Below are 27,073 nucleotides of genomic sequence, written 5' to 3'. Positions count from 1 at the left end.
CATCTCTGCACAACGGGTGCACAGTAGCGACGTCATCGCGTCCACTGTGCAGAGATGTCAGAGTGCAGACACAGCAGGAGAATGATGGAGGAGGGAGTGTCTGTCCGCTTCCTCTTTCACCATTGCTTTCAATTGTATCGGCATCTGTTTTGCCGATACAGTTGAAAGTGCAATCCTGGGCTGGAGGGGCCCAGCGCTGGCAGCGGGCCCCCCCAAATCACGGGCCCCATAATGGCTATCTGATTTGCCGCCATTGTACGCCACTGACTCTATGTGACTGCAGACTTGTGAATCCTCACATAGCACGCACGGTGCGCTGTGTGTATTCTCTATTGTCAGAGCACGTGGCCGTATGTATGCAATATGCAGATTCCGACTAGATGGGTGCGGCCTCACTCAATGCAAGTGTATTGCTTATTTGAGAATTTTAATATAAGAAACTATTGTAACTGGATGACAATACGGAAAAAAAAGTCAGGTTTTTTTTCTGGATGAAAATCAGATGATATTTCATACACTCCTCTCTGAACCCGGCCTAAATGTGAATTATAGACGGTCTTGTGCCAAATTCCACATACCATATTACAATGCATTGATTTTCAGATTCAAACATTTCTGCTACTAATCTTCTGTGTGTGAATATCCATGGATTCCCCAAATGCTCTGATGCCAGATTTCTCCTGCCGCTGGTATTTTACCCTACTTTTAGGCTATGTGCGCACGTTGCGTACAGTTCACTGCAGAAATTTCTGCAGCGATCTGAAGAGCACATGTGCGCTTTAAATCGCTGCAGAAATGTCCGTAGTGAAGCCAATTCCATGCACTCTGCCTGCAGCTCCTCCCATAGACAGAGCAGGAGCTGCCGGCAAAGCGCAGGAAAGAAGTGACATGTCACTTCTTTTTACGCAGCGCTTCGGCAGTAGCCGAAGTGCTGCGCTCTAAAACGCCACGTGCGCACGGCCCCTGCACAATCTCCATAGACTGTGCAGGGGACGCAGGACGCATGCAGTTACGCTGCGCTACAAAGCACAGCGTAACTGCATGTATTTACGCAACGTGCGCACATAGCCTTATACCTATCCCCCACTGTGGTCGTGTAGAGGTTATGCCGAGCAGTCGGCAGTATTTCTGTGCAGAGCGACATCTCAGATGGGTTTTAATAGAAGATAATGGTGTAAATGTGAAGATGCCTGGGCGTCAGCTCTTATGGACACAAGCCAAGAACTTCATATGTGGTAAAAATAAAACGATCAGGATCACATAAAAAACGTCTGGATGTAATATTTAGAATGGATACACCCAGAGCCTTCTCCTCCCTACTCTGCATTTCCCTCTACATACCCGAGCACGGTATTCATGTGTTCCCTAGACGGAGCCATTGGCTTACAATGAGAGTGTCAAATATGAACCTTCGTAATCTTTAACCTACTTTCCATCAGTGAAAGGGTGTAAATCTTCTTCTCACCTTGCAGGAGGACTCAAAGATGGGTCATGGCAATGCAATGTAGATTTAACGGCACATCTGAGGATAGAGATGGCTTTAATTCACCTATGGCCAAGGTTACACTCTGGATAGGGCATCTTGTATAAATATATAGAAGGTTAAAGCCCTCACACCCCCCAAAAATAGGTTAGGAAAGGCCTAATTGGGCTGAATTCTTAAATGGTCCTTGCTTTCAGCCTTCAGGTTGGACCAAAGCGGTGGTTGATATTTCTTACCCATCTGGCAAAGTTTGCTATATTGGTCGGAAAACATGTAGCCAACTGGCCTTGGAAACTAATATCATAGTGATTTTGAGGACTACCATCTAACTGGATGTCACATCTGGCCAAGTATTTGACTGCTATGTCTGCGAAGGAGACATTTTGGGTGGGCTTATAAATCAGAATTATTATAATATATGTACTGTAGCTCCTCAAAGCCATTTGCAGAACCTAAGATGTCTATACATATTAGGGCAAAGTTGTCAAGTCGGACGATTTTGGTGGCACCATCTGATTTATATGTATGGAGAAAAAGGATGAGACATGTTGACGTTTTCCATGCCCAATGCTTTTGATCAGGGGATAGTAAGACACAGACAGTGTCTAACATCGCTTATTCCCAATGAAAGACCCATGTCAGAGACAAGTGGGGGGCTCAGGGAGTGTTTGGAAGTGGGAAATGTTCACCCTAGAAATATTGAAGATATATGGACACTTGTAGGCACCACCACCAAGGGTTCTAACCCCCCCAAATATCAGGTGTTTACCCATATTCAACACATTTCTTATCCATTTAATAGATAAAGCCAGGAGCAGACACAGAAAGAAGAGGGCCTCTGTGCAAAAACAATATATAGGCCATTTGCAGTCTAATAGCTGATCATAATGCACAATTCGCCCTTGGAGGTGGTTGTGGGCTCCTGTTTGGCTGCGCAACTTGCACCAATGGTATGTCCTTCCCAAGATCACGTCATACAGAGGAGTACATAGAAAAAGAGGGGGTCACATGGCAAAAATTTGAAACAGGCCTCTCTACAGGAGTTCCTTGACACAGCACACTCCTAAACTCCTTGTAAGAAAAGCCCTAGGATCTCAATGTTTCAGGTGGAGAGGACATCCAAGTTCTCACTACCCATAAAAATGGGGATGAGGCAGGCCTCTCTCCACGGACTCAATGGTAAAGCAGGGTGGAAGGATCGATGTATCTAAACATGTTTGTTAACCATGACATTGAACAAAATGGCAATACTAGACATCGTAAAGTATATACAATATTTATTTCATGTATAGTGTTCAGCTCAGTAATGCATAGACTGATATATTAATATCCAATAGCCGTTTTATTTGCTTTCTGAGCACCAGAATTACATAGTAGTCAAGTGTGCATGTTATTCCAATTTACAGACAAGATCCGGGTCATTAGAAGTAGGCGGTGAGCACTGCCCGAAATGATCAGCTTATAACAGGTGGTCACATTGTATAGGCCCCAAATGCTAATTTGATAAGTGTTGGTTTTGGGTAATCTCTATCATAGTGCTACTAGAAATCCTTCACAAATATAAGAGGAGCTTTCACCTCAGACTCTGGTGCCCGACAGGCCTAAAGGCCTTTCTAGCATATAGGAAGACACCAGGGTAAAAAAATACCGTGTAGTAAGAAGAAGACAGTAATGGCCCCCATACACACTCGATAGCTGTTGGCTTAACAATCGTTCCTCCAGCAATGAGCTCTATCTCATGAACTAGAACTCTCATTCTCGATTCTCGTTTTGCCCGAGTGCACCTATATTAGAGAGCCGCTCTGTTTATCTATCATCTGGTGGCGAGAACAGCTGATCGATGTGGGTGCCAAGTGTCGGACCGCGGATGATCAGACATTGATGACCTATCCTATGTATAGGCCATCAGTGTTAAAGTAATGGACAACCTCTTTAACTTGGTACCAGTTAATTTGAGATCAATGAGGTCTAAAGGGTACTTTACACTCTGCGATATCGGTACCGATATCGCTAGCGAGCATACCCGCCCCCGTCGGTTGTGTGTCACGGGCAAATCGCTGCCCGTGGCGCACAACATCGCTTACACCCGTCACACGGACTTACCTTCCCTGCGACGTCGCTCTGGCCGGCGATCCACCTCCTTTCTAAGGGGGCGGTTTGTGCGGCGTCACAGCGACATCACACGGCAGCCGTCCAATAGCAGAGGAGGGGCGGAGATGAACGGCCGAAACATGCCGCCCACCTCCTTCCTTCCTCATTGCCGGTGGACGCAGGTAAGGAGATGTTCACCGTTCCTGCGGTGTCACACATAGCGATGTGTGCTGCCGCAGGAACGAGGAACAACATCATACCTTCAGAAGCAATGATATTTGGAAAAGGAGCGACGTGTGAACGAGCAACGATTTTTCATGTTTTTGTGATCGTTGATCATCGCTCCTTGGTGTCACACGCTGCGATGTCGTTAAAAGCACCGGATGTGCGTCACTAACACCGTGACCCCGGCGATATATCGTTAGCGATGTCGCAGCGTGTAAATGGCCCTTAAGTTGAGGAACATCTCATCACATTTGTGGTTGGGTTCGGCTGACTTTAGTCTAATATATATGGAGGGCCTTAAGTGCCATCAATTTTCACATCCCCCATGTCCGAAGGGCCCGTATGTAGCTGCCTGGGTTGCACACATTGTCTATCCGGTCTAATTCAGCACAGTCTATCTTGAGGACAGCAATAATGTAAATCTCAGTTCTGCAGACTCCGGATCGTTTTTTGTTAATTTTGCCATGCATTCTCTATTAATTACATACATTCTTTCATAATTCATTCAGAACGCCTGTGATATTATTAAAGCAAACACGTATACAAATATATATATTAAAGCAATAAGACATAACGGTGACCTGCTGCTTATGTTCCATTCAGTGAGGAAAGCAGAATATACCAACTTTACGTTTCTAGTGTGGATTATGCAACAACATACATTACAGATTGCTCTCAAGCTGACCAATTCAACCCAACTCTTTCACATGACCAACCCAATTGAGCTTTATTCAAAATGGCCACTGTTAATAACACAGAGAAGACGGCTAACATACAGTACAAGCATTGTCACGGGCATAGTACTTGCCCTGGGTGTTGAGTGCCAGGTGGGTGCCAACAAGCCACTTTACCATAGCTAAAGCTTGAAATACAGGACGAGAACAGAAAACTCAACCTTGGCCCTGGGTATAGGAAGCATCACTATGGCTTCAGCTAATCTATCCTACTGAAATGTGTGTGGTTCCAGGCTCTTCTACATTTTATGTACAGTCTTAGTAACTTAAGGCTGTGGGGTAAACATGGGTTGTTCTGTGTGGTGCTATGCCCATACTTTGGTAGAACAGGTCTCTTTTTCTTATCTTCAACCATGTACATTTCCTGCCACCCTCCTGAGGAGCTCTGAGCTTCTAAAACATGATGAATAACTTGGATATATTGAAGCAGAGACTGTGCCATTAGAATAAGTTGCTCAGGTTAGTATCTTATGATGAGGAATGTTCCTATGAAGGACATCAAGTTTGTGAGTGTGCAATAGGTTGGGGTTAAGGAGAAGAATTTTGAAGCTCGAGAGCATTTATTCAGCAGAACCCTTCTGTCTCCTCTTGGACGGTGGGACTAGATGTCTGGGCAACTCAGGAGGAAGCCCATGCCCATCCAGTTTGACTTCAATCAAATGACTGGCTAAAGCAAACTCTTCATCATCCAGCATGCCATCACGGTCAACATCGGAAAGTTTCCATATCTTGCCTAGGACAGAGTTGGGTAACTTGGTTGTTATCATCCAGTTCTTTGCCTTTGTGCCAGTTAACTTGCCATCAGTGGGGGCTAAGTTGAAGAAGATCTCATCGTATTTGGGTTTGTCTTTTGTAACCACCCAATCTTCATCATCAATGCCTTCTAAGATACCATCGAAGGAACCTTCAACAAAAGGACCATTGTGAGTCCCATCGAAGGCTCCTCCTTGTACAACATTGTCGGTGGTCTCCAAGTCTTCCTGACGGAGAAGGGGCATCAATTTGGCAATGTCGACTGTTAGCATTTCGTCAAGAATATCAATCATATTCAACTTCAGTGAGTGAAATTTGGTGAAGTCGTGAATCATGAGCTGTTCCTGTAGGACGTTAAGAAAAATATAAACATTAGAAAATTACTTGAAACAGTTATCCAGTATAGAAAACCCTTTTTCATATAGCCTATTTTAGAATTCTGAGTTAATGGAGGATCCTCATCTTTTTGGTTACAGTACAAAAAGTAATAACCTATTGGTTGAACACCATTTAATACTTAATTACCACTTGGGGGGCACAGTGGGGAAACTGAACCCTTACTTACAGGGCTTTCTTACAGTTTAGAGGTGATCCCCGGAGGGAAATGTACACTACAGTTCAAAAGTTTAGGGTCACTTAGATATTTCTTTATTTTTGAAAGAAAAGCACATTTTTTTTTCAGTGAAGCTAACATTACATTAAACAGAAATACACTCTAAACATTGTTAATGTGGTAAATAACTATTCTAGCTTCAAACATCTGGTTTTTAATCTAATATTTACATAGGTGTATAGAGGCCCATTTCCAACAACCACCACTCCAGTGTTCTAATGGTACATTGTGTTTGCTAACTGTGTTAGAAGGCTAATGGATGTTTAAAAATCCCTTGAAAACCCTTGTGCAAGTATGTTAGCACAGCTGAAAACAGATTTTCTGATTAGAGAGGCTATAAAACTGACCTTCCTTTGAGCTAGTTGAGAATCTGTAGCATTACATTTGTTGGTTCCATTAAACTCTCAAAATGGCCAGAAAAAGAGAACTTTCATGTGAAACTCAACAGTCTATTCTTGTTATTAAAAATGGAGGATATTCCATGCGAAAAATTGCCAAGAAACTGAAGATTTCTTACAACGGTGTGTACTACTCCCTTCAGAGGAGAGCACAAACAGGCTCTAACCAGAGTAGAAAGAGAAGTGGGAGGCCACGCTGCACAACTGAGAAACAAGAAGAGTACATTAGAGTCTCTAGTTTGAGAAATTGACGCCTCACAGGTCCTCAACTGGCAGCCTCATTAAATAGTACCCACAAAACGCCAGTGTCAACGTCTACAGTGAAGAGGCGACTCCGGCATGCTGGCCTTCAGGGCAGAGTGGCAAAAAAAGCCATATCTGAGACTGGCTAATAAAAGGAAAAGATTAAAGGGAACCTGTCATCAGAAATTTAGCTTTAAACCTAAAAGTTTCCCCCTCTGCAGCTCCTGGGCTGCATTCTAGCAGGTTCCTGTACTTTTTGTGGCCCCTTTTAAACCAAATTAAATACTTTATAAACTTGTACCTTTTGCTATGTAAATTTTGTAAATCGTCCATGGGGGCGGGCTCTCTGCTGACCGTTGCTGTTCCTCCAGCAGATTGACGCCGTCCCCCCACGCTCCATTTCATCCATCAGGACGCCGCCCACTGCGCCCGAGGTGCCGCCCATGCCAGGATACCTGGTGACGTGTGTCACAAGCACGAGATTATGGGCGGCGCTGTGATTGCATCGCAAGTGTCCGCCCATAATCTCGTGGACGCGCTGTCCCCCACTGCCTCCAGCGTTCTGCGCAAGCGCTCGCCGGCCAAATGACCCGACATCACCTCCTTCCCATCTTACCCTGCAGCAGGGCAAGATGGGAAAGAGGTGACGTCGGGTCATCTGGCCAGCAAGCGCTTGCGCAGAACGCTGGAGGAAGAGGGGAAAGTGCGGTCACGAGGTTATGGGCGGCACTTGCTGATGACACTCACAGCGCCGCCCATAACCTCGTGCCTGCGCAAAACGTCACCAGCGGTCACACGTGCACACAGTGCACAGTCCTGCTACAGTCGCACAGCGCATGCGCGGGACCACGGGCGCCCAGGGGCGGCGTCCTGAGATATGAAATTCAGCGTTGGGGCGCGGCGTAAATCTGCTGGCGGAACAGCAACGGTCAGCAGAGAGCCCACCCCCATGGACAATTTACAAAATTTACATAGCAAAAGGTACAAGTTTATAAAGTATTTAATTTGGTTTAAAAGGGGCCACAAAAAGTACAGGAACCGTTCTAGAATGCAGCCCACGTGCTGCAGAGGGGGAAACTTTTAGGTTTAAAGCAAAATTTCTGATGACAGGTTCCCTTTAATATGGACAAAAGAACACAGATATTGGACAGAGGAAGATTGGAAAAAAGTGTTATGGACAGATGAATCCAAGTCTGAGGTGTTTGGATCACACAGAAGAACATTTGTGAGATGCAGAACAACTGAAAAGATGATGGAAGAGCGCCTGACGCCATCTGTCAAGCATGGTGGAGGTAATGTGAAGGTCTGGGGTTGCTTTGGTGCTGGTAAAGTGGGAGATTTATACAAGGTAAAAGGGATTTTGAATAAGGAAGGCTATCACTCCATTTTGCAACGCCATGCCATACCCTGTGGACAGCGCTTGATTGGAGCCAATTTCATCCTACAACAGGACAATGACACAAAGCAACCTCCGAATTATGCATGAACTATTTAGGGAAGAAGCCGGCAGCTGGTATCTGTAATGGAGTAATGTAATGGACGCCCAGTCACCAGATCTCAACCCTATAGAGCTGTTGTGGGAGCAGCTTGACCGCATGGTGCGCAAAAAGCACCCATCAAGCCAATCCAACTTGGGGGGGGAAGCATGGGGTGAAATATCTCCAGATTACCTCCGCAAATTAACAGCTAGAATGCCAAAGGTCTGCAAAGTTGGAATTGCTGCAAAGGAGAATGCTGTGCCGAGAGCAAAGTTTGGAGGAGAAAATTATTATTTCAAGTAAAAATCATTATTTCTAACCTCGTTACTGTCTGGACGATATTCTCTATTCATTATGCAACTCGTTTGATAAATAAAAGTATGATTTTTCATGGAAAAGACAAAATTTTCTGGGTGTCCCCAAACTTTTGAACTGTAGTGTATATCTAATATGTTTTAAGTATACCTGCCAACTCTGGAATAAGGGGAAACGTCCCAAACCACTGGAAGAGTCAGAAAATCTCCCATGCAATGCCAGACCTGTCTGAAAACTCTTATTAGAATAACTGGTTTCTTGGAGGTTTCTTAATTCAAGGAGGCAGAGACTGGGACATAGAAAGACCACCAAAGGGGAATGGCGAGGTAGGGACTGAGTACGGAGGGATATTTTAAGAAAAAGGACGTGAATGTTGTAGAAATTTGCCAGTGGCGCAATTAGATGCCACAAATAGTTTTCAACCCTGAGTACTGCGAGTAAAAGTGAGCTCAGTTTCCCGGAATCTTATCTATATGATCTTTGTGTATGTTAAATGGATATCGTGCTACTTTCCGATAGACCACACTGAATAGTTGTAGAAAAAAACATTTACAGTCATTGCCAACAATTAAAAAGCAGTAAAGGGTGCTTTACACGCTGCGACATCGCTAACGATATATCGTCGGGGTCACGTCGTTAGTGACGCACATCCGGCGCCATTAGCGACATCGCAGCGTGTGACACCAAGGAGCAACGATCACAAAAACGGCAAAAATCGTTGATCGTTGACACGTCGCTCCTTTACGAAATATCGGTGTTGGTGCATGCCGCAGGTTGTTCGTCGTTCCTGGGGCATCAAACACATCGCTATGTGTGACACCGCAGGAACGACAAAGATCTCCTTACCTGCGTCCACCGGCAATGAGGAAGGAAGGAGGTGGGTGACATGTTCCGGATGCTCATCTCCGCCCCTCTGCTATCGGGCGGCCGCTTAGTGATGTCGCGGTGACGTCGCGGTGACGCCGAACGCACCTCCCCCTTGAAGGAGGGATTGTTCGGCAGTCACAGCGATGTCGCTGAACAGGTATGTGCGTGTGACACTGCCGTAGTGATAATGTTCGCTACGGCAGCGATCAACACATGTCGCACGTACGACGGGGACGGGTGCTATCGCTCGCGACATCGCTAGCAATCGCTAGCGATGTCGCAGCGTGTAAAGCACCCTTTATTCTCATACATGGTACTGATGCCATTACCAGCCATCAAATCTTAAATATCAAAGTTAAAGACAATGGAAATAATCACGTGGCCACCACAATGCTTTCATCAGAGAGTTATCTACTGTACCTGCATTTTGGCACAATCGGGGAAATCTCCAGGAGAAATGTGATGTTCTAGTTGAATCTTGGCATAAATAACAGGTAACTCATTGATCAGCTGCTTCTTCTTGTTTCCTTTCCGGAAGACTGAAGGCATCTCCTTCTTTAAGTAGCTGATGATGTAAGCATGCACCTGAAAGGTAAACATGGAATGAGAATTGGTAGCAACCGCTTTCAACCACGTAAGACTTTATAGTATGTCACCTAAGAATACCCCTTTATTTCATTAATTTATGGAATATTTGCAAAATATGCCATGAATAATTTCTTGGCTCGTTCAATTAATAGATTTCAAGGATAGAGCCACGTCTTCTCTCCAGTGTTCATATAGATAAATGTGGCTGCAGATGTTGAATCGAAGCCTTATGGAGAGATGTAGACCAGCTCACCCGTGAAAGCTCTGAATGAATGGTTCCTCCTGTTATCCTGAATATTGCATGGATCCAGACCGGGAGTGGGTCTTGAGCAATGTAGAAAAGGAAGAGTGATCCAGCAAATATCAAGAGGTCCGGTTCGCAAAAAACAATGGATTTATTGATAGAAAAATTAAAATATATACATAGCAGAGCTGTAAATAATAAATTGCAGGAAATAGTTCGTTACGGACAACGCGTTTCGGCAAAAATAACCAATTGCAAAAATTAAAATGGTTCTACATCCTTGAGATAGCTCATGCAACCATCCCTCGACTAGGAGTACACTACATCCAATTCAGCCTTTACCAATGACCCAACTCCCCTATACATCTTAGATGGCTATCGGCCAAACTATGGTTCATCTTGGTCATCTCTCCGATACACAGCCTCCCTTGGAAGAGCGTTCTTGTGTTCTCTATGAGAGAGGTGTTGTCAGACATCTTTAGCAGTGGCTTATTTTTAGGAAGATAAAGGGATTGGAAGTTGAATCCTTAATTCCCCTGATATCATCTATCCATGGCCCCAATAAATAGCACCGAGCCCGTTGATCGCGGCAGGTTTGGTCGAGGTTAGTCTAATGTGTATGGGGGACTTTAGGGTAAGTATGGCGTAGTCATCAGGGTACTCTTCTTGTCTTGGGTTTGCTAATTTGGGGGCCGAGAGAGATCCCCTTAGTTCACATCACCCATGATTAAGGTAGATGGAGAATTTTTGAGCTAGGTCCCCCTTACTGATGGGCCTCATAACAACTCTGTGAGCTACACAAGCTGCATAAGTCGTTCTGTTACAATCGCCTGTAATAACGCCATGTAACTCATATGTAAAAGTCATTACTGTGATTTGCACCCTCCTCCCTCAGGCACGGCCCCGTTTATTGTCTTCACATTTTTGATAACCTTGCTTTTGGCGTAGAAAAGAAAAAACATGTGCCTGACACTTGTGGTGTCTGCTCCATCCACGTCATGGTCTTTCTACCAGCATCCTGCTCTCTTCCTGCTAAGGAAGCCAACAGAATTCTCCGGGGTTGGCAGAGAATAATACGGACCACAACATCAATAGAGAGAATGGTAGGAAGACAGGGCCCGGCGGGAGCGTGAGACATCTAACACTTCAAGGGGAACAGGATAACAGAAAAGCTCTTAGTTTCCTTTGGGACTGATACCATTACTGACACCAACCCGCTTATCTATTTAAGATGAGACAGGAACCATTAAATTGATGAGATAAGATACCACCCGTTCCTATCGTTACTTTCTCCCTGAATGCATATGCATAACTATATCCTGCAGATATCTCGCTTCAATGCTGCCATCAGTAGTTTCTGGGTTCCTCATGAAAAAGTGTAAGGGACCCTTAAAATGTCCATTCAATAGCCGTTGGTCAAATGTGTTAATGCAACCAACAATTATTCTTTCAGACCCTGCATATGTAGCGCCCCTGAGGCTTTGGTCGCCACAGGGTACTACACCCAAATTAGGGTGCGGTATCTATATCAGGTAAGGAGGGGGTTAATCACCCGTGTTCAACATTCACACACTGGACACAGCTTAGGAACATTCACATTATGTGGGTTGGCTCAGGGTAAGCAGGGAGGGGGGTGCTCATATGAACATGGACTTCCCGGTCACTGAAGCCAGCCACCTGGGGGGGCGGGGTTCACTTTATAGTAGAAATAGGCACCACACACGCACATCATGGCCAGTTAGACCCGTCAGGACCATAGTTCTGGCAACACATCTCTGGAGAACTTGGAATTCAGCGGCCCCAGGAGCTTGGAGCGGGAGCTCAGCCGGGGTACCTAGCTGTGGAGGGGGACACCCTAGAACTAGAACTCTCACTCATTCTCTCTCAAAACACCAGTGATTGACTGGTGCCCATCACAGCAATGACCAGTGTGACCGGGCTGGCAGCTGTAGTTGTGAGTAAACTACACCGTGAACCCGCAGAGACTGTGTTGGCTTGTCCTTACCGGCACCGCCGCCCAGCGCTTAGTTGCCAATGGCCATTACTACCCTCATTATCTACCCAGGGCCCGCTCCACTTTTGGGGAGCGATACCATCCCGGCTGCCTTAAACACCTGCCCTGGAGAGGAACCCAGCAGCGGCGGCTATTCCCTGGCCGCATACCACAGGTGGTGTCATGACAAACTTTTCCTAATACCCCACTTCCCCCACCATTGAACTGTTCGCCTCGGGGCAACGGAACTGGGCAAGGCCACCCCGTGACACCGCCTGATCTGACCCGAAAGAGCCCGGCGACAAGTAGACTTAACTGCTTACCCCGTGGGGCACTACACATACACATGCATGTTTGGTTGACCTATTCCGAAAGGAAGGGTGGAGGAAGCTGCTTTCAAACGTTTGGTGTCCTAGCTTCCCTGAGAACTAAGAAATAGGGTGTTGATCAAGAACCCCCATAAACAGGCAGAAATTGATGACTTTGCACTATAGTGTATGGGTGTAACGCTCATCCCCAGAAATGGTGCTGCGTCGAGCAAAAGTGGACCCACTGGACCACAGGGGAACCCCGGACCTACCCTTTAATGGAGTAGATTCCGGGACTGTGGCAGCTGACCCTCAGGGCAGGAATGGACACAGGTGCCAACAACCTGAGTCTTAAATGTATACAGGGGCCACCAGGGTAACTTGGGTCAAACAGCACTGGCAGGACAGATAGGCAGAGTCACTAGCAAGGCAGATGGCGTGGCCAGGATGGACAGGCAGTCACTTACAAGGCTAGGACATCCGGGATGGCTGAGGCAGATGGCACAACCGAGACGGACAGGCACAGTCACTAGAAAGGCACAGACGGGGCTAAGTCTCAAGTGTAGACAGGGACCACCAGGTTAGCTTGAGGCAGACAGCACTGGCAGGCCGGAAAGGCAGAGTCACTAGCAATGTAGAACCACCGGGATGGCTGAGGCTGGAGGCACAGCCGGGTTGGACAGGCAAGTCTCTGGTATAGCAAGTGCCACCGGGGTAGCGGAGGCTGGAGGCACGTATTTGGGAGGGCCATAAAGTAGATGGAAAAATATCAATTAGGGTCATATTTGCTCCTAATAATTGGCAAATTGTGCAGCTCCAAGGGTCTTGCCTATTTATTACAGAGCAGGTGCATTATGAAATGATAAGAAATTCCTTGACGGCTGTAAGGTGGTGGTGGGGTCTATACTTGGGACCCATTGACTATGTGAACTATAGGTGGTCGCAGTTAATCTTTCGGCCATTATCATTGGCCAATTGGCAACATTACTCAGTCCTTGCTATAACTTATTTTTTTAATTACCATTGTCCGAGCAAGGAAGACTACTAAGTGCCAAGCGAAAGCTAAGAAATGTAAGAGGGTCTCTTTTTGGACAGAACTGGGCAAAGTTCTAGGTCACTGGGTACCATCAGACTACTAGAGAGGAATGGTATTGAGAAGAAAAAGCTCATTTGAGCTAGGTTTCTACACAAAGAGGACAACCCAACACCGGGCTATGTGTCTGTGTTTCTGGTCCCAGTTCTTTTGCTATAAACATGGATGATTAATGTGTGGAAGGAAAAATATTTCTTCCAGCTCCAGGATTATTGTCCAGCACTCAGATCTAATTTATTGCCAGACCTTGTCCTGAAGAACAACCTCAACAGGACCATAAATTCTGCCTTCTTTCCTGCACTTGTAATTCTTTGACCTGCACTGTACTCCTAAACAAAACCCTTGGAGATGTTGAGATCCCTAAACAAACTAAATCCGTGTGGCTCTTCAAATAGCCTCCATATCCTGACGTGACAAACTCATAGTGGGAGCCGTCCAAAAACTCTTTATTCACGCATTGAAAGGTAAGACGTGAAGAAGACCAATGGTTCCTAAACAGAAGATTCAGGGAAAAAAGGGACAAGCCATAACATCAAGACTCTTTTGGTATCGTGGATATCATGTTTCCTGCCATGAAGTTCACTGGCTGTTCAATGGAAGCCAAAAGTAAATCTTGGCCCTGTCAAAATGTGCACAGCGTTAGATTGGGACCCACTGACAATTTGGGTCAGAATTGTGTCCTGTCACATGCTTTTTAAAGCCCATAGGGTGAAACATAACTTGATGGAATGAATAAAGAAAATTTTAGATACCCCTTGGACGCTGTCCATGCTTTTTATCTTTACTTATGCCAAAGTGTCACACAGAGTTTTGCACAAACTTCTCCGACTGTCATGGCAGCATCAAGCTCCATTCACATTGCATATTCTGACACTCCGCCCAATGGTTTCTTTGATCAACACAGGCAGACTCGGCCGTCGACCTGCTGTGTGCTCAGTCATAGTCAGGCTAGCAAGAGTTGACCTCTGCCAGCCTGCTCGTTAGGTTTGATCACATGTTGTGAGGAAGCCAATCACATCTGCTCCTCTCATATCTAAGCTGGATGAAATCTTTTACCCATGCCATTTATAGGTTATACTGTGTTGGTCTGTGTGTTGTGGTGTCTCAGACTAACTGGAAAGTGTTGCTTTTTGCCTGGAGTGGTTGTGGAGTCGTCTTGTTGTTTCTGCACTGTTCTTGTTTTCCTCCTTATCTTTTGTTGTCTTATACCTCTGTGAGTGCGTGCTGTGCTACAGAGTTTTGGTTTCCCAGTCTTGTCTACTTTTATGAATGTAATCTCACTCCTGTCCCAGTCACCCCTGGGGTAGGAGGAGGGGGTATCAGATCAGGGCTGCTCAGTAGCAGGGCCAGGAAGGAGACTCAGGCATCCTCACCTTTAGGGTTATCCCTGAGACTAGGGATAGCATAGGACCCCCTACCCTGAGGGTCAGCTTAGGAGCACTAGTTTCCTGCTGGTTGTGGAGTTTACCCATCGTCTTGTTGTTTCCTACCTGCTCTTGTTTTCCTCCTTATCATTTATTGTCTTATACCTCTGTGAGTGCGTGCTGTGCTACAGAGTTTTGGTTTCCCCGTCTTGTCTACTTTTGTGAATTTAATCTCACTCCTGTCCCGGTCACCCCTGGGGGAGGAGGAGGGGGTATCAGATCAGGGCTGCTCAGTAGCAGGGCCAGGAAGGTGACTAAGGCATCCTCAGCTTTAGGGGTATCCCTGAGACTAGGGATAGCATAGGACTCCCTAGCCTAAGGGTCAGCTTAGGAGCCCTAGTTTCCTGCTATTCCCCCATAGACATCATGACACAGTCACTCTATCTACTGTATGCTATAGGTGAAGTAATGCAATAACGTTTTTGCTTGGCCCAGCCCGGACTAGTCCTCATATAGGGTTCATGTAATGTAGGACCTACTTTATATGCGACTTTTGCCGTCTTTAGTTCTGACTGATTAGGACTGTATTACCTCATTTTAGTGCAGACAGGGCTGGCGAGCTCCCACCAGGCAATGGTTTTACAGATGTCCCTATACTAGGATAATATACACCTCCCTCCCTCGGTGAGGAAATCCCATACACTGCTCTCATTAACAGGACAAAGCGGGGGGACACGGCGAGAAGGTGACAGGAAGAGATAAGGAGGTTCTAATGTTTCCAGCCAGTCTCTGGAGCCGTCGGCTAGCTTCCCAATGTAATCATACAAGCACGTACCTACCGTGTGCCCCCACCCCTCCGGCAACAAACAGACCCCCAAATTATTGTTATTTTGTGGAGTGTTCCAACTCCGAAAGATCCTGTGCAACAATAAATTATTGAAGATGAAAATGTCAAACCCAGATGCATCTGTAAGGAAGAAGATAGAGACAGAGAAGTAGATAGACCACCAGAGACCCCATACACGTTAGATATCTGCCGGTGGAACAATCGTTTGGCTCAAGGCTGTCTATCCCGACCTCCGCACAAACCGGAACGCTCGGCTCCTCAGACTCCTCTGGCTTATCTCCCAGAGTACAAAAGTATAGGCCAAGTGGAGTCCAACAGGTCGGATCCTTCTCTTCGGGAGCGCCCATACTCAGACTGATACTCGATATTGGTGTGTTCAGCTGACTTTAGTGTTATACATACGGTATGCAGGGGCGTAACTGCAACAGGTGTGGTGGTTGCAATCGCACCTGGGTCCTGGAGCTTAGGGGGCCCAAAAAGCCCACTTGGCCCATATGAAAAGACCAATATGGCCTGCTGTCACTTGCTTCCAGGCCCACTCATTATGCTCATGAATATTCACTGCACCATGGACCCGGAAGCAGCAGCGCCTGAGACTGCAGCACCAGGACAGGTGAGTAAAAAGTTCCTGCTCTCCGTGTGCTATCACACCTGTCAGGCACACCAGTGGGCTGCTTAAGCAGGAATAGGGCCGCCCACCTAGGGGTCAGGCAGGGAGATGGGAGGTGTCAGTTGAGCTGGGTGGTAGCCCTCCAGCTGAGAGGAGCTCTGAGGAAGCTGGGAGTTGTAGCTCCCAGGGGAGAAGCAGACTAGGTCGCAGACGGTGGTCTGGATCTAGAGGAGTTAGACTCCCGGTCGCAGGGGATTGAGGCTAGGTGCCTGGAACCCATCAAGGAGGACAGTCAGCAGCCTGGTCCTATCACCAGTCCGGGACCGAAGGCACGTCGGGGTACACGGACCCTAGGTTGGGGCGAAGCTTCAGGTGACCCGGCAATTAACCTGCGGAGGACAGGGCCTTTATGGACTGTTCCCGCCTAGCTCAGAGATTGGGGGCACTAGCACAACGAGGGGGATAGGGCTTTCCAAACAAGCGGCCCACTGAAATCCCAAATGTGAGCCCCTGAGAGCAGGCTCCTTCACTTAGCCACAGTGGGGAGCGGGGCCCAGAAAGCTCCAAGCTACCGGGCCACAACAGACAATCTAAACTTTTGTGCCAGGAGGCAGGTTACGGACCACCAGGCAGTGCTGCAAGGGACGGGACCCGGACGAGCTCCCCTCAGGAGACAGCGGCAGTCAGAGACTTGGTTTACCCTGTTGTCAGCGTCTGCTTCATTGCTGAGTGAGTACCCAAATGACCCCTGCACTGCACCCCCGCATCACCATCCAGAGTCCTGGGGCCTACCCCTACCCGTGGAGGGTAACGTCATCTTGCTGCCCCACTCCATCATCCCGGGTACTCCCAACGGCAGCAGCGGTACTCCCAATTACCGCACACCACGGGTGGCGTCACGAACTATAACAATCCCCTGTAAATACCCCCTTTTACATTTGAGTGTAACCCTAAGCCTCTGGGTCCGGAGACCCTCGAGCCACGAACAACACCCCCGGATCTGCATTAGTGAACAAAGCAGTGGTAAGACGTTTCTTATAGGGGGCGCTGGTGAGGCTTGTGCTTGATACCAGGCAGGATAGACACAATGCATTTCAGGACAGGGGCAGTTTTACCTAACTACACTTGGAAGGGAGCACTTCTGAGCCACGGTGGAAAACAAACTATTTGGCAGATTTTCTGCACGGAGGAAAAGGCAGAGAGTTTTCCATAAGGTTTAGCTCCAAGTGTGACTATCCTGACTTCCCGGCTTTTCCAGCCTTTCCATGTATTCCGTCCTTCCCCGCCTTACCTCTCCCTTGCTCCCTTCTTTCTCCCCTCTCTCCCGCCTTACCTCTCCCTCGCTCCCTTCTTTCTCCTCTCTCTCCCGCCTTACCTCTCCCTCGCTCCCTTTCTCCTCTCTCTCCCACCTTACCTCTCCCTCGCACCCTTCTTTCTCCCCTCTCTCCCGCCTTACCTCTCCCTCGCTCCCTTCTTTCTCCTCTCTCTCCCACCTTACCTCTCCCTCGCCCCCCTCTTTCTCCCCTCTCTCCCGCCTTACCTCTCCCTCGCTCCCTTCTTTCTCCTCTCTCTCCCACCTTACCTCTCCCTCGCACCCTTCTTTCTCCCCTCTCTCCCGCCTTACCTCTCCCTCGCTCCCTTCTTTCTCCTCGCTCCCTTCTTTCTCCTCTCTCTCCCACCTTACCTCTCCCTCGCTCCCTTCTTTCTCCCCTCTTTCCCGCCTTACCTCTCCATCGCTCCCTTCTTTCTCCCCTCTCTCCCGCCTTACCTCTCCCTCGCTCCCTTCTTTCTCCTCTCTCTCCCACCTTACCTCTCCCTCGCACCCTTCTTTCTCCCCTCTCTCCCGCCTTACCTCTCCCTCGCTCCCTTCTTTCTCCTCTCTCTCCCACCTTACCTCTCCCTCGCACCCTTCTTTCTCCCCTCTCTCCCGCCTTACCTCTCCCTCGCTCCCTTCTTTCTCCTCTCTCTCCCACCTTACCTCTCCCTCGCACCCTTCTTTCTCCCCTCTCTCCCGCCTTACCTCTCCCTCGCTCCCTTCTTTCTCCTCTCTCTCCCACCTTACCTCTCCCTCGCACCCTTCTTTCTCCCCTCTCTCCCGCCTTACCTCTCCCTCGCTCCCTTCTTTCTCCTCTCTCTCCCACCTTACCTCTCCCTCGCCCCCCTCTTTCTCCCCTCTCTCCCGCCTTACCTCTCCCTCGCTCCCTTCTTTCTCCTCTCTCTCCCACCTTACCTCTCCCTCGCACCCTTCTTTCTCCCCTCTCTCCCGCCTTACCTCTCCCTCGCTCCCTTCTTTCTCCTCGCTCCCTTCTTTCTCCTCTCTCTCCCACCTTACCTCTCCCTCGCACCCTTCTTTCTCCCCTCTCTCCCGCCTTACCTCTCCCTCGCTCCCTTCTTTCTCCTCTCTCTCCCACCTTACCTCTCCCTCGCACCCTTCTTTCTCCCCTCTCTCCCGCCTTACCTCTCCCTCGCTCCCTTCTTTCTCCTCTCTCTCCCACCTTACCTCTCCCTCGCCCCCCTCTTTCTCCCCTCTCTCCCGCCTTACCTCTCCCTCGCTCCCTTCTTTCTCCTCTCTCTCCCACCTTACCTCTCCCTCGCACCCTTCTTTCTCCCCTCTCTCCCGCCTTACCTCTCCCTCGCTCCCTTCTTTCTCCTCGCTCCCTTCTTTCTCCTCTCTCTCCCACCTTACCTCTCCCTCGCACCCTTCTTTCTCCCCTCTCTCCCGCCTTACCTCTCCCTCGCTCCCTTCTTTCTCCCCTCTTTCCCGCCTTACCTCTCCCTCGCTCCCTTCTTTCTCCCCTCTCTCCCGCCTTACCTCTCCCTCGCTCCCTTCTTTCTCCTCTCTCTCCCACCTTACCTCTCCCTCGCACCCTTCTTTCTCCCCTCTCTCCCGCCTTACCTCTCCCTCGCTCCCTTCTTTCTCCTCTCTCTCCCGCTTTACCTCTACCTCGCTCCCTTCTTTCTCCCCTCTCTCCCGCCTTACCTCTCCCTCGCTCCCTTCTTTCTCCCCTCTCTCCCGCCTTACCTCTCCCTCGCTCCCTTCTTTCTCCTCTCTCTCCCACCTTACCTCTCCCTCGCACCCCTCTCTCCCTCGCTCCCTTCTTTCTCCCCTCTCTCCCGCCTTACCTCTCCCTCGCTCCCTTCTTTCTCCTCTCTCTCCCACCTTACCTCTCCCTCGCACCCCTCTCTCCCTCGCTCCCTTCTTTCTCCCCTCTCTCCCACCTTACCTCTCCCTCGCACCCCTCTCTCCCTCGCTCCCTTCTTTCTCCCCTCTCTCCCGCCTTACCTCTCCCTCGCTCCCTTCTTTCTCCTCTCTCTCCCGCCTTACCTCTCCCTCGCTCCCTTCTTTCTCCCCTCTCTCCCGCCTTACCTCTCCCTCGCTCCCTTCTTTCTCCTCTCTCTCCCGCCTTACCTCTCCCTCGCTCCCTTCTTTCTCCCCTCTCTCCCGCCTTACCTCTCCCTCGCTCCCTTCTTTCTCCCCTCTTTCCCGCCTTACCTCTCCCTCGCTCCCTTCTTTCTCCTCTCTCTCCCGCCTTACCTCTCCCTCGCTCCCTTCTTTCTCCCCTCTCTCCCGCTCGCTCCCCGGTGAGTAAACTCCCTGGAATGTGCTGGCTTTGGGTCACACACCATTTTCCCAGCCTGGATGCCAGAGCCTGAAAGAGAAGCAAATGAAATCATCTACTGTCAGGACAGGCCCCGACACCCATGTACGGCCCGCCACCCTCTCCTCCATCCCCAAATATAGAATATTGCACATACACCCGGAGGGGGTTTTATCTTTTATAAAGTATTGTTATGATATGCGTCCTCGCGTGACACTCAGGAGCAAACCTCAAGGAGGTCCTACAAAAGTCAGCGCTAATGTGCGGCCGCCATCATCAAAAGCTCTCACATAAATATTGCAATTTCCCTTTAAGTACGTCTACTTTCATAAAGGCTTCTACTCCCCATGAATGTCTTTTCTTAGAAATATGTGTAAGACTTTCCCTCAGTTGTTCCTCCTGGAAATCTAGAAATATATGTAGGGCTGTCCCTCAGGTGTTCCTCCTGGAAATCTAGAAATAGGTGTAGGGCTGTCCCTCAGTTGTTTCTCCTGGAAATCTAGAAATATATGTAGAACTGTCCCTCAGGTGTTCCTTCTGGAAATCTAGAAATATATGTAGGGCTGTCCCTCAGGTGTTTCTCCTGGAAATCTAGAAATATATGTAGGGCTGTCCCTCAGGTGTTCCTCCTGGAAATCTAGAAATATATGGAGGGCTTTCCCTCAGGTGTTCCTCCTGGAAATACAGAAATATATGTAGGGCTGTCCCTCAGTTTTTCCACCTGGAAATATAGAAATATGTGCAAGGCTGTCCCTCAGTTTTTCCTCCAGGAAATATAGGAATATGTGCAAGGCTGTCCCTCAGTTGTTCCTCCTGGAAATATGGAAATATGTGTAGGGGTGTCCCTCAGTTTTTCCTCCTGGAAATATAGACATATGTGTAGGGATATCCCTCAGTTATTCCTCCTGGAAATATAGAAATATGTGTAGGGCTGTCCCTCGGTTGTTCCTCCTGGAAATATAGAAATATGTGTAGGGCTGTCCCTCAGTTATTCCTCCTGGAGATATAGAAATCTGTGTAGGGGTGTCCCTTCAGTTGTTCCTCCTGTAAATATGAATAAATTGACAACCGGGCATTACCACTTATCTTGTCAATAGCATGTGCCTACATAGTTAAGCATTGTTCACACGACAGTATTTTTGATCAGTATTTGGTGTATAAAACCAGGGTGTCTCCAAATTACAGGCGTCAATATTTCAATTATAGTTTTTCTCTGTAAGTTCCACTCCTGGGTTTGGCATAAAAACACTGATGCAAAATACTGATATGTGAATTAGGCCTTAGGCTATGTGCCCACGCTACAGGATTTACCGCGGATTTACCGCGGATTTTGCCGCGGATTTACCGCGGATTTGCCGAAAATCTGCAGCAGCAGCACTTCCAAGCCATTTCAATGGCATTTTGGAAATGCTGTGCCCATGCTGCGGATTTTTCCGCGGCGGATTTGCCGCGGATTTTGATGCGGAAAAATCTGCAGCATGTCAATTGTTTGGTGCAGATTTGGTGCGGATTTTTGGCTTTGAATGGGAAAAAAAAAAAAAAAAAAATCCGCATCAAAATCCGCGGCAAATCCGCGGTAAATCCGCGGCAAATCCGCGGGTGCGGATTTGCCGCGAAAGTCGCGGATTTTCAGGCAAAAAAATCCGCAGGGACATTCTAGCGTGGGCACATAGCCTTAGACTAAGGCTATGTGCGCACGTTGCGTAAATTCATGCAGTTACGCTGCGCTTTGCAGCGCAGCATAACTGCATGCGTCCTGCGTCCCCTGCACAGTCTATGGAGATTGTGCAGGGGCCGTGCGCACGTGGCGTCTCAGAGCGCAGCGCTTCGGCTACTGCCGAAGCGCTGCGCAAAAAGAAGTGACATGTCACTTCTTTCCTGCGCTTTGCCGGCAGCTCCTGCTCTGTCTATGGGAGGAGCTGCAGGCAGAGCGCATGGAATCGGCGCTCACTACGGACATTTCTGCAGCGATCTAAAGCGCACATGTGCTCTTCAGATCGCTGCAGAAATTTCTGCAGGGCTAGTACGCAACGTGCGCACATAGCCTAAGGATTGGACAGGGTCAAACACTTTTAGTGAAACATCTTATAGAAAAAAAAAAAAACAATTGTCAGTTTCTTCATACATTACCAGGAAGAGTAACAGAGGAACAGCAAAACAGAGTTTCAAAGAGAAGACGCTCTAAAATTAATATTACAACATTCTTAAAGGGAATCTGTAACCACGTTTTTGCCACTTATTATGAGAACAGTATGATGTAGGGGCAGATATCCTGCTTCCAGCGATGTGTTACTTACTGGGCTGCTTGCTGTGGTTTTGATAGTCACTTTAACTAGCAGGAGATTATCACTACAGGACTAGTAAACTTGTTTCCATGTCATCCTCCATAACCCCAACATTGATTGGCAGTTTCTGCCTATGCACAGTGCACACAGAAAGTTGCCAATCAGTGGTGTGGGCGGGGTTATACAGAGCTCAGTATTCAGAGAGCTGGTAGATCAGCAAAAGATTAAACTGTTATTTTATCAAAACTGTAACAAGCAGCCCAGTAAGTGACACATCGCAGGAATCAGGGTCTCTGCCCCAATAAAAGTAGTCACTTTTGCAAAACTTTGCACCACTTATTGGATGGCTTACGTTTTGGCGCACAGAGTAATATTTTAAGCCACACCCCTTTTTCAATTAAAGTCACTGGACCACTCCCCTTTGTCAAATGAGCTGCGAAAAAAGTCTGTAAAATACACATTAAATATCATAGATCGGAAGCTTGATGTGATATTATAAGTCAAATTTTAGTTAATTTCTCCCCAATGTCTATACACCAATACATCAGTAACTCTGCCCCTATGGCCGCACTCCTGGACCCCTGCACCAGGAGACTCCCATCCTATTGCTGAGTGATCGTGTCACCTCGATAACTGGACCCCTGCTGGGTGTTTATGTTCTTAAATATCCTCACTATGGGGGTCTGCATATTCACTTCCCTTCCAAATACAGCGCTCTATGACACGGTGCGGCCCTGCACTGTCTGAAATAGGAGCACTGGGCCTCTATTAGATCACGGATTGCACACGCTGCATACACATGTACATACATGTATCTATACATACACATCCATGTACAGGATGTCACCTGCTTTTTCCTCTGTACATTCAAAAAGTTTTGTTCGGATTTGCAAACTGTTGTTTATTCTCTATAGTAGAGCATGCTGGGAGTCATTTTGTCCACCGCCTTTTAAAAAGCTGTACAGAGCATGCTAATATGGGCAGCACGGTGGCTCAGTGGTTAGCACTGTGCTATATATGGATAGCACAGTGGCTCAGCGGTTAGCACTGTGCTATATATGGACAGCACAGTGACTCAGTGGTTAGCACTGTGCTATATATGGACAGCATGATGGCTCAGTGGTGAGCACTGTATTATCTATGGACAGCAAGGTGGCTCAGTGGTTAGCACTATACTATATATGGACAGCATGATGGCTCAGTAGTTAGCACTATACTATATATGGACAGCATGATGGCTCAGTGGTGAGGACTGTATTATATATGGGCAGCACGGTGGCTCAGTGGTTAGCACTATACTTTATATGGACCGCATGGTGGCTCAGTGGTTAGCACTATACTATATATGGGCAGCACGGTGGCTCAGTGGTTAGCACTGTACTATATATGGGAAGCACAGTGACTCAGTGGTTAGCACTGTACTATATATGGGCAGCATGGTGACTCAGTGGTTAGCACTGTACTATATATGGGTAGCACGGTGGCTCAGTGGTTAGCTGTGTATTGTGTATGGGTAGCACGGTGACTCAGTGGTTAGCACTGTACTATATATGGGCAGCACGGTGACTCAGTGGTTATCTCTGTACTATATATGGGCAGCACGGTGCCTCAGTGGTTAGCTCTGTACTATATATGGGCAGCACGGTGACTCAGTGGTTAGCACTGTACTATATATGGGTAGCACGGTGACTCAGTGGTTAGCTCTGTACTATATATGGGCAGCATGGTGGCTCAGCCATTAGCACTGCAGCGCTGGGGTCCTGGGTTCAAATCCCACTAAGGACAACATCTGCCTGGAGTCTGTATGTTCTCTCTGTGTTTGCATGGGTTTCCTCTAGGTACTCTGTTTTCCTCTAACACACCATAGACATACTGATAGGGACTTTAGATTGTGAGCCCCAATGGGGACAGTGATGATCATATCTTTATAACACTGCATAATATCATGTTGCTGTATAAATGAGTAAAATAGATAAACAAAAGGGAGTGGTACTAAGCTCCAGACACATAAGGTATCTGTCCTATTGCTGCCTGCGGAGGGGAATGAGCGCATAAGTGTATGATGTTACTGAAGTAACTGAGCACTTATTTTCCTCCACTCAGGGAACTGATTTTTACACAAATGAACCCAATCCACTATAAAAATGTTAGTGGCGTCACTAGCAGATTTTTTCATAATTTTACCCCTTGCATTGCACTAGAATTTTACAGGCTGATTTGCAGCATCCCTACATTCTGCATGGATTTTTCTACTATTTTCTGGATACAATTAAATTGCTAATATGAATTGGTTCAGACTTTTCAGCAATGTATTGATTTTTTTCAAAATTTGTTATCCTCATTGACATACTGATTGCTGCAGATATTCAGAGCAGAAACTGCACCAAAAATCTGCTGCAATTAGATAAGGTTGAAATTAAATTTAAGAGAACATATCAAAAACATCACCAGATATGCACAAAAAAATATGTAAAAAAACCCAAAAACCTTGAGATGATGTAATCTGTCACTTTTTACGTAAAGGATGTAACATCAATATGTCACCTAAAGTTTGGTAACAGCCATAAATGCTGGTATTATTGGAGTATACAACAGCTGCAGGCTTATACTATAGAGGGGCAGTGTTAAGCAGACAGCAGGTGGCGCTCTAGATTGGGGAGTGTGACCTCTCCATTCTTTCCTTGTGATGATACAGTTGCTTTACATGCCAAGCAAATCGGCTCCTTCTCCCAAGTCCTAACTATGGCTGGACAGGTTGGACATTTGACAATGACAGATACGCATGGTGGCTCAGTGGTTAGCACTGTAGTCTTGTGGTGGCTCAGTGGTTAGCACTGCAGTCTTGCAGCGCTGGGGTCCTGGGTACAAATCCCACCAAGGACACCATCTGCAAGGAGTTTGTATGTTCTCCCTGTGTTTGCGTGGGTTTCCTCCGGGTACTCTGGTTTCCTCCCAAGACATACAGATAGGGACTCTAGATTGTGAGCCCCAATGGGGACAGTGTTACCAATGTATGTAAAGCTCTGTGGAATTAACAGCACTATATAAATGAATAAAATTATTATTATTATCATAACAAAAATCATCCTGAAAAAAAAAATCTAAGAAAAATAATACAAAAAGGACAAAGCTGTGACTTACCCTCACCAGCCGCGCTCTTTTCACCAGGTCATTGAGTTTGCGCAGAGCCGAGTTCCTCGGCAGGTTCTGGATATCTTGGAACAAGTCCTGCTCCTCAAGTTCAAACAGACGCCTGTTGTCGGAGATCATCAGCGGCTCAGACCAGAAGGAGCCAATGTAGACCCGTAGAACTTCGGGGGTATTGAACACTTTGCCCAAGGACCACATCAAGGCGCCATACACGCGCATCAGTTGCTGGGTCTCCACCATGTCAGCCTTATTCAGGACAACGCGTATCTTGTCCTCGTTACCCTTTAGGGCTCTAATGGCCTCGGAAAACTCATCTGAAATCTCCAACTTGTGGGCATCAAAGAGGAGAATGATACGATCAACTCGCTCAGCAAACCATTGTAGGACGGATGGAAAATCGTAACCTGGGAACAATTAAAATATTCTCATTAGTCTCAATAGCTGCGAACATTAGGGGAAGATGTATTCTATAGATTTGATACAGATGGCAGTTTCTTAGAATAGGTCATTAAGAAGGAAGAGCCTGTTTTCTGATTACTGCTGGTCTCAGGAAAGCAAGTATGTCTACTCCAAGGTCAGCAGCTGAAGACCGATACAAAGGAACGGAATGCAGATGTTGATATCAAAGACTGGCTATCTGCGCAAGTCTAAATTTATGGCCTGAGGTGCTACGTGCCAAAAACTTTGCAAGATATGGAGTTGGAGACACAGGAGGTGCTAGATGGTAAGACCCAAAAAAATGCATAAGTGTCACCGGTTTTCTGCATATGCTTTAATATAGCCAATGGCATACTTAGACATTTTACTGAAAGATTTACTCATTACTACTCTATAAAAGGCTTGTAAAAAAATAAATAAAGCACTCTCTTGTGCACCTTCACTGAGAAGGAATTCGTACCAGCTAATTTGTGTGGTGAGGATTCCTCCGCCGGCTCTCAGTGGCTATTAATCAGAGATTACAGCAGACATTCACTGTTAAGAAGAAGGAGATTTCCCGAAAACTATGGAATTTCTCCTTGACATCATCAGTATCAGATTATGTCGGTCTGACAGCTGGTACCACCTCTGATCGGTTGGCAGTAGATGTAGCTATCTCAGCTCCTATTAACGTCAATGTAAGCAAAGATGTAAGACCCTAGAATGGCCAGTACACAGTCTGTGGAGCTGGGGTGTTCTGTCGCCGACTGGACAGCTGATCACTGAGGGTTCCGGATGTCTTACCACCGCCAACCTGATACTGATTTCCTATTCTACCTGATGTAAATGCCGCTGTCCTCCTGAATCCGGCGTTATCTTCCTTTTGTTCCTGCTCCTCTCCATTCCTGAGATATGGCCCCCTCTTCCCTTTAAATAAATCTAGTCTCTTTTGACAAGTGGGTGTTGTCCTCAAGTCTTCAAAATGGATGAACCACACCCAATTGGATAAAAGACTAGATTTATATACAAGGAAGAAGGGGCCATATCTCAGGAATGGAAAGGCGCAGGAACAAAAGAAAAACATCTCCGGATTCAGGAGAACAGCGGCGTTTACGCCAGGTAAAAAAAAAAATACATATTTATGACAAGTGATGGATCCTCTTTAAAATAGAACAATGCGATGTAAATTTGTTCTAAAGTATTGAGTCCCCATTAAGGCCGTTATGGTCTCTGGACAGTTGCACTCTAGGAACATTGAAAATATTCTCATTAGTCTCAATAGCTTCGAACATTGGGGGAAGATGAAGTCTATAGACTGGATACAGATTACAGTTCCTTAAAATAGGTTATCGGTATTGGATTATGGGGGTCCAAC

At 47.2% G+C, this 27,073-nt stretch overlaps 1 protein-coding gene across 1 annotated transcript in view; it reads right to left on the bottom strand.

The window, feature by feature from the left end:
* Positions 1 to 2,743: 2,743 nt before the first annotated feature.
* The window catches only part of EHD2 (EH domain containing 2), a 44,787-nt gene continuing 20,457 nt past the window's right edge, over positions 2,744 to 27,073 (bottom strand). The window contains exons 3-5 of the mRNA XM_075323538.1: positions 25,273 to 25,685; positions 9,621 to 9,785; positions 2,744 to 5,630 (exon numbers count right to left, since the gene is read on the bottom strand). Coding sequence (XP_075179653.1) covers positions 5,094 to 5,630; positions 9,621 to 9,785; positions 25,273 to 25,685 — 1,115 coding nt within the window. The 3' untranslated portion in view covers positions 2,744 to 5,093. The remainder of the gene's footprint in view (positions 5,631 to 9,620; positions 9,786 to 25,272; positions 25,686 to 27,073) is intronic.

This window comes from Anomaloglossus baeobatrachus, chromosome 9 (genome assembly GCF_048569485.1).
Source record: "Anomaloglossus baeobatrachus isolate aAnoBae1 chromosome 9, aAnoBae1.hap1, whole genome shotgun sequence".
In the NCBI taxonomy this organism is placed as follows: Eukaryota; Metazoa; Chordata; class Amphibia; order Anura; family Aromobatidae; genus Anomaloglossus; species Anomaloglossus baeobatrachus.
This window is presented reverse-complemented; position numbering and strand designations above follow the sequence as displayed.